Below are 8,264 nucleotides of genomic sequence, written 5' to 3'. Positions count from 1 at the left end.
CACAATCATCCATATTTTTTTAAAAAGATTTAAACTTTTAGAAAAATTACATTTCAGAAGTTTTACATTCATTCAAAGTTTTAATTTCTTTTTATAAAATTTAAAAAAATTGCATTTCAAAAGTTTTATATTTATCCAAATTTTCAAAAAAAAATTAAAGTTTTTTTAAAAATTTCATTTTAAAAGTTTCACATTAATAAAAAAAATTTAAATTTTGAGAGTGGGAGCTAAAAGTGAGCAGGTGGATGGCAGATTTCTCTAATTTAATTTAAAGTTTGACAACGAAATGGGCCGCAGCAGAATAGCCCAAAAGACCATGTACATCCAATGGGCTTAGTAGAATTGGAGATGAGATGGAATACAAGGTAAGTGATTCTCTGAAGCATTGTTTTGGAGCTTCACACAAAGTTTCAAAAAAATGGTATCTCAATCGGTTTCAGTTCCTACAAGTGCTAGCTTCACTATCGCTTCACACAGAACAACACCGTCCCAATTCGCGTTTTCTCACAGGTTCATTTTCATATTTTACCCAATGCAACTTTCAATTTTCCATTTCCATTTATTTTCATTAAAATCCTGAAAATTGAATTGCAGAAATCCAATAGCTTCTACCTTGTCAATCCCCTATGGTCATTCATCCAAAATCGGTAATTTTACAATTCGAAATTTTATAGTTATAATTTCAGATATTAAATCAAGATTTTAATTTTGTAGTGACCAAGGTTTAATCTCAGTTGCTGCACGGGTTTGTAAACAATTGACACGGTTTAATTTATTGATTATCAAAATAATATCCTTTTAGCTAATGATAATTAGGTTTTTTTCTTCGTCTATTAATAGAAAGCAATGAATTATTTATAGAAATTACGAACTAATTTTTATATTTGAACAATAAAACTTGTTTTGATATGTAGGTTTTTGTTTTACGCAGGGTTATCAAGTAAAACCCGTGGTTTTCGTTTAAAACTTGATGAAAAAAATACGCATGATGCCAATTCAAGGTACAATTTTTCATCCTTACTCATTTAAATGCTTCATGTATAAGTATAGTGTGTTTGTATGGTAGCATAGGATACTTGTGAATGCCTATTTTTGTCCATTTTTCATTGTTTCAAAACCTGACTTAATGTGATTTTATTTTAGGAAAGACTTTGTAAAACACTTTGGTTTTACTTTTGGATGAGACAAAAATTGATTCTAGAGGGGTATAATTGATTTCGTCATGTATGAATTTGTTCGAGTAGAATAATTTTACATCCAAAATTGATTCTAATGTTAAACTAGAATATGGAGCTTTTGCCTCCAGAAATGATCCTAACTTTAAGCTAGAACTTGGAGCATTTGCTTCTACAATTGATTTTTTGCCTCACTTTTACATGAATGTACCCAAGCATAAATAATTCTACATTCAACTCACTTTTAGCCAGAATCAATTTCACAAAATCTGTTCATTCAAAATCAAATTTTATCATTGTAGAACCAAACGCATTAAAACATTCAACTTATAGACTGTGGCATGTTAAGTTGACAGTCAGCACCATGACCTATATCTATGTAGATATACTGCAAATGGGTATTTTTTGCTAGTTTTATGTGTACCTTTTTATCCTTGAACCTTGTATTTTAAAGGAACCTCTGAGACATGAGTTTAATGTTCAGGTTTCTGTTTATTTTTGAAGTATTAATGAATAAAGAACAACCTATTGATATTCCAGTTTACTTGTAGTTATGGTGTAATTGAAGCCAAGAAGGGGAACCCGCCAATAACACCAGCAGTGATGACTCCTGGAGGAGCTATTGATCTCTCATCTGTTTTGTTCAGGAATCGTATAATATTCATAGGACAACCAGTTAATTCACAAGTGGCTCAGAGAGTTATATCACAGCTTGTGACTCTGGCCACTATTGACCCAGATGCAGATATACTGGTTTGTTTTGTTTTGTTTTGTTTCGACACTGTTATTTTTCCTTTGATCAATCCTAAAGTGGTATTCATATTGAGCTATTTCTATTGGCAGATGTATATAAATTGCCCTGGTGGAAGCACTTATTCAGTGCTTGCAATTTATGATTGCATGTCTTGGGTAAGATAAAGGTTTTGTCATTCCCATCCCCCCATACACACACATTTTTTTTTAGTCTACTTATTCATTCATTTATTGACCCCATTTATATACAGATAAAGCCAAAGGTTGGTACAGTATGCTTTGGAGTCGCTGCAAGCCAAGGAACACTTCTCCTTGCAGGTGGGGAGAAGGGAATGCGCTACTCAATGCCAAATGCTCGCATAATGCTGAATCAACCACAGTGTGGATTTGAGGTAAGAATCAAGCTTTTGAAAAAGAAAAAGTTGATACTGATTTGGTGTTGGAAGAGGATAATAACACAACCAATGGTCCCTCGTTTAATCATATTAGGTAGTTCAATAGGAATTGTGCCATCTAGTATATGAACAAAATAATCAAATGCACACTGTGTTCTCCTTCCCCCTTCAATTTACAAACTTCTATAAAACAAGAGGATATGAATTTCCAGAATTGAGATTGCGGCTGATGTGCAAAGTTGCATGTGACTTATCCTTTTATTTTATAGGACAAGTTGCAATAGATTATCTAGAAGTGATATTGGAAGTGTGATTTCTTCTCTTCTAATGTAAATTTTCTATTCAAAGTCACATTTTACAAGTTAACCATATAATTCACTATGTAGTTTGACATTTGATGTATAGGTAAATTAACTGATAAAGGTACATTGTCCTTTTTTACATAAAACAAAGCACTATAACGTATTTTTGGCTGACAGGTAGCAGGTTAACTTTGTGTATTTCTCGTGAATTTTTTGGTCAATACTCAACAGGATCATGATTGAGATTGTTCTTTATCTGGTTGCAGGGTCATGTTGAGGATGTGAGACGTCTAGTGAATGAAGCTGTTCAATCCCGCCATGTTAGTCTTTCTTCCTCTAAAGTTCCTCAATTCTAGTAATTTCACAGTTGTAAAATGCTCCTATGAACTTGAGTTTTGCTGAAAAAATGACTTCTTTTTAAGTCTCGATTGTGACATTTATATTTATGACAACCCTTGAGTGTATAGTGCTGGGATTTGTCAATGCATTATGGCGCACTGCCTCTTTGAATTCTTGTTACCTGAAAAATATATCTCATACTTGGGCTTCAGAAGGAAGATGGTAGATATAGAATCATTCACGAGCCTTCACCTAATAACTTGAGTTTTTGAGAGAGTAGATACATACTTATAGTCAAAGTTTCTATGATCAATTGGTCAACAGTTTAATCATTGCCGGTCCCCATTCTTGTTAATAGAAGTTGAATTTTAGCACAGGGCAGGATAGTTTTGTGCACCCATCATGCTAGAAGCCAAAATGACTGTGTGTGAGAGGGTGTGCTAGATATAAAACCATCCACGAGCCATCCAACAGCTTGGACTATAAGAAATTTGATCCATTGCAGAAGAATATTAAATTTTGATTTTCGATATATGTGAAACTGGAAACTTCATTCGACTTGATTTCTTTATGCTCAAGTTACCATGGCCGCAGTTACTCAGTTGTGCATGTTATAGTTTATCTGTTAGTTTTTGGAAAGCTAAGCCTAAATTCCTCTTCTTCTCCTTCTGTTTCGAGTGTAGAAAATTGAGAAGATGTTTAGTGCTTTCACCGGACAGCCATTAGAGAAGGTGCAAGAGTACACAGAGAGGGACAGTTTTCTATCTGTTTCTGAGGTAACGTGAACTGTTTTTCTTCTGTAACCGTGAAATAAGAAGTTAATGCAATCGAGAAAGATGTCTGGAAGAAATCATAGTGTTCTCTTTCGAACATGGAATTACTTTTTAAGACTTGATAAACAGGAGCAAATATTTCTGTTAGAATTTCTGAAAAGTATCTCAACACATCATTATTTGTCAAATATATGTTAGAGTATCTTAATGGCTGTTTACTTTGTGAAAATATTTCCTGTTTTCATTTTTTAAAATATTGTTCATTTCACCTTGATGAAAGACTCTTAAAGTAAACTATTGTTATAGAGATAAGATGAAATGCTAGTTAATAAAGATGTATTTTGTGGAAATAATGAAAACAATTTTTTGACATTTTTATTGTTTTTAGAAATGTAGCTAGTTGTTCACTTCAAAAGTCTCTTATCTCTTTATTAACTAGTAAATTAACACAAATTTTAGAAAATGAAAGCACAAATTTGCCCCCTCTATACCTAAATATCATCCCTACAACAATAAACTGATTCAATTATTTTAGTGATTTATTTAAGTATGTTTGATATGCATCGTTGGTCAATATATAAACGCATGTGAAAAACTTCGCTGTTGGCTGTATCTCGGCTAGCCGTTTGTCTATTTTCTACTGCGGGTATTATTAAGGTGACTAGTCTCAGTGATGCTATTTATCATGTTGAGTTTCTGATTTTAGCTTCTTTAATTATTTTACTGCTAAAATTTTCTTACCAGATATGTTTTGTTTCTCCCTCTTCTCATTTCAGGCTTTGGAGTTTGGTCTTATAGATGGTGTCCTGGAAACAGAGTATTGAATCTAGAATTTGGGCTGTATATTTGTATTTTTTAAAAGTTGATCACTTTAATTGTTGTCCAACTGATATTGTAGAATTTGATTGATTAGTAGAAAGGAGGGCATCTCTCTAAAGTTTCATGGGACACCCGGTGTAAAGTTCTTGGGTTTGGGGAAACAGATTTCTTACAATCAATTGATTTGCTAAAATTCAAATGAGTCATTATCTATCCAACGGTTTAGATTAATTGACAAAAATAAATGCCAACAAAATTGACGTAAGAATACCAGGTCTGGTTGTTGGTGCCATTTGAATCATGAAAAAATACAGAAGATGCCTTAGATAGCCTTTGATGCATAACCAAGTAATTTAGGAGACACTACAAGTTGAAAAAAATTTCTATTTTAACTAATTCATTTGGGAAACACTATTTTCTAATTAATTGAATAGTGAGAAACATAAACATATGTCCCTTGTATGAATTGTAATTAATATATTATAATTTTTTTAAATATGAATTGTAATTAGTATATTATATTTTATTTTTTAAAATTTGTCTATAAGATATTCAAGAGATATATTATTAATGAAATTCATATTTTTCTTTTAACTACTAGTGATTGATTCAGGTCATATTTTAATTAAGTGAATACTGATAATATTTGTTGTTTTTATCAACTGCGTCTTTTTTATATGCACCAATTGCTTTTTTCACATATATTAAAAAAAGTAGGTAATAAATTAATGAATACACGCTCAATAAAATTCTTGTGTTTTAGTGTGTTAAAATTTATTTTTATATTCTAAGATATTTTTAAGATAATAAAATAGTATTAATAAATGATATATTCAGAAAAAAATAATAAATGCACATAATTTTATAGCTTGTTTATTTTTACGGATATTCTTTAAGAGTGTTTATAATTAAGGTCATAGATAATAATTAATTTATTATAATTTATATCATTTTATTTTTTATTTAAAAGGTATTTAAGAGATACATTGCTAATAAAATTCATATTTTATTTTTATCTTTTCTAATAAAATATATTGTCTATATATAATTATATAATTTTTAACTTTTAACTAGAAATTAGGGTGCATTCAACATAATATTGAAATATAGTTGTATTAAATCATACTATATGAATAAAATAAAATTTATAGAACTTTTTATACCGAATCAGATTATTTTGATAATGTAACAGGATATATGTATGAATATTTTACATGAAAGTTAAACTATTAGTATACAGTGTTTACCAATAAATATTGAAAATAGTAGTATAATTATTTTTAAAATAATTTATCCAGTCTAGATATAATTGTATTTTATTAGGATTATTTAATAAAATAGTAGTATTTTATTAGGTTATTAAATTTTGAAGCAATATATATCGTTTTCTAAAAGAGACGCAACGTATTTTGGAGAGTGTGGTCTTGGTATTTTTAACGAGTTAATGTGATCGTTTAATAATGTAAAAAAAAAAAATACATACATTTTTTTTTTCTTTCATCTTTCATAATTTCTTCTATTGAATGTAGTCTTATTTGAGACACATCATACACTAAATGTAGATAGTGTTTCCAGCGAGTATTAGAACTCGAATTCACCGTTGTATTAATCTAACGTATTATGCTAAGCGCAACCCCATTAGTAACTACAAAAATATTTAATCATATGTTTTTAATGGATATTTATACAAATAGTTTGGAAAATAATATTGTACTCCATTTATTTTACAATATACGTCGTTTAATATTTTTGTACAAATGTTTAGCAATACAATAAATAAAATAAAGAGAATAGTCATTTTTATCAAATTATCCTTCTTCACTTACAATATTTATCTTTCACTCTAGAAAAGATTTTTATAGTCACTTTTTAATTTAGAAATGATTTTTACGAACACACTCAATCTAACATAAAAGATAGACTTGAGTTACAAATGATGTGTATGATAAAAGTGTTTGGGATCTTAAAACTTCTCAACACTTGTTTGAGATAAATCAAGACAAACTCAGTAAATGATGATTGTACCTACAAATAAAGTGAAAGTACTGGAGTTTGCTTGAAGAGTTTTTGACTTGTTCTTACTTGAACAAGTGTTGGTAGATTTGTAAATTGAACTCTTGCATTCATCTTCCAATTGATCTTCAATTTATAGATGACAAAAGACTTTGAATATTTAGTTTAAACTAAATACAGTCGTTTGATACACTTCCCAAGTGTCAGATATATTTTAAAGCAATTAAACAAGTTTTTATATTGTTGTTTAAAACGTTCATGACAAACGAAGAATGTTTTTGCTTTTGGGTTTGATGGAAAATGTGAATGAGAATGAGAATGGGTTATGACATGTCTGATACTGTTCCATATCAGAATTATGTACAGTTTTTTCTGCATAATAATGTAAATACAATGTACTTGTATCGTTACTCACAACTCATCAATTTGAAGATCAATCTTGTCATTAATCTTGAGGTTGTTTTCCTCCTTTGGGCATTCAATTCAAATTTTGGACTTCACCATTGATTTGAGCAATCTTGATACTCTTTAACTTGTAGTTTGGAATGTAGAAAATTATATGTTTTAATTTTGTATTTAAAAGAGAATAACCAAAATGTTCTTTTGTAAAACTAGAATGTTCTTTTGTAAAACCAGAACATTTTTAGTTTTGTATTGCATGGAAAATGTGGATGAGTGACTAAGTAGTTGTCTAGTGGAAGTTCTTTGTCTCAAAAGCATGATGTGTTTTCTGCAAAAAGGAGCAACAACAGTGTTCTTGTTGTCCTTTCTCATAGCTCATCAATCTAGAAATTGATCTTGATGTTGTTTGCTTCTTTGGGTCTTTAGCTAGACTTTTGGGCTTGAATATTGTTTTGAGTAGTCTTAACATGTGTGTTTCTTAAGGTCTGGTCTATAGGGAATGATCTTGTAAAAACCAAAATGATTTTGATAAACCACAATGATATTTTAATAAATTAGAAGGATCTTTTGATAAGCTAGAATGATCTTTTAATAAATCAGAATAATCTTTTATAAATCAGAATGTTCTTCTGATAAACCAGAATGATCCTTGATAAACCATAATGATCTGTTATAAACCAGAATGTTCTTTTTATCAACCTATCATCAATGTGGAGATCAATCTGCATGTTTTTTTTTCAAGTAGGCATTCAAATCTTGAATTTTAATTGCTCATTAAAAGTTGAAAAGACCATGTGTGAAATTCCAACTAATTTACTACATGTTGTTATTTTAAAAAATTCATTTTTGTCAATTGTTCTTTAATTGAATAACCAGAAAATTCTGGTGAATGTTCTTCCATCTTTCTTTTAACAAATGACTTAATAACTGTTTGTTTATCTTCATAACACTTGATTTGTGATTTTGTCTCAACAGATTTATGTGTGATTTTGACATTCTTAATTTATAGTTTGGACTCTCCAAACTGATTTGTATTGACTTTGTCTTCTATAAAGGATAACCAAAATTTTCTTTTGAACATTCTCCAAACAACCAGAATGTTCTGCAATTATTCTTCCTTCAATCTAATTTGAAGTTTCTTTGAATAATCTTCTAAACCATTTCATACTTCATAAAAGAGTACTCTTTTCTTGTTGGATATATAAGATGAGTTTAAAATTTGATGATGAAATCAATCAATCTTGATTGCTTGAAAAATGACCATGTGACATTTGCATGGATATGCAAGACTAT

The 8,264-nt window shown here is 29.7% G+C and overlaps 1 protein-coding gene across 1 annotated transcript; it reads left to right on the top strand.

Moving 5' to 3' along the window:
* Positions 1-350: 350 nt before the first annotated feature.
* LOC101494620 (ATP-dependent Clp protease proteolytic subunit 6, chloroplastic) lies at positions 351-4,685 on the top strand. The gene is made up of 9 exons (XM_004507360.4): positions 351-510; positions 595-647; positions 932-1,001; positions 1,727-1,928; positions 2,019-2,084; positions 2,180-2,320; positions 2,892-2,945; positions 3,648-3,740; positions 4,514-4,685. The coding sequence occupies exons 1-9, from the start codon at positions 419-421 to the stop codon at positions 4,559-4,561; spliced, it is 819 nt and encodes a 272-aa protein (XP_004507417.1). The 5' UTR covers positions 351-418; the 3' UTR covers positions 4,562-4,685.
* Positions 4,686-8,264: the final 3,579 nt, after the last annotated feature.

This window comes from Cicer arietinum, chromosome 6 (assembly GCF_000331145.2).
Source record: "Cicer arietinum cultivar CDC Frontier isolate Library 1 chromosome 6, Cicar.CDCFrontier_v2.0, whole genome shotgun sequence".
Taxonomy (NCBI): domain Eukaryota; kingdom Viridiplantae; phylum Streptophyta; class Magnoliopsida; order Fabales; family Fabaceae; genus Cicer; species Cicer arietinum.
This window is presented reverse-complemented; position numbering and strand designations above follow the sequence as displayed.

Coding starts and splice junctions, on each gene's coding strand:
- LOC101494620 (XM_004507360.4), top strand. CDS start 419: ATGGTATCTCAATCGGTTTCAGTTCCTACAAGTGCTAGCTTCACTATC. Junction 2,321..2,891: donor AACCACAGTGTGGATTTGAG/GTAAGAATCAAG, acceptor ATCTGGTTGCAG/GGTCATGTTGAGGATGTGAG. Junction 2,946..3,647: donor AAGCTGTTCAATCCCGCCAT/GTTAGTCTTTCT, acceptor TTTCGAGTGTAG/AAAATTGAGAAGATGTTTAG.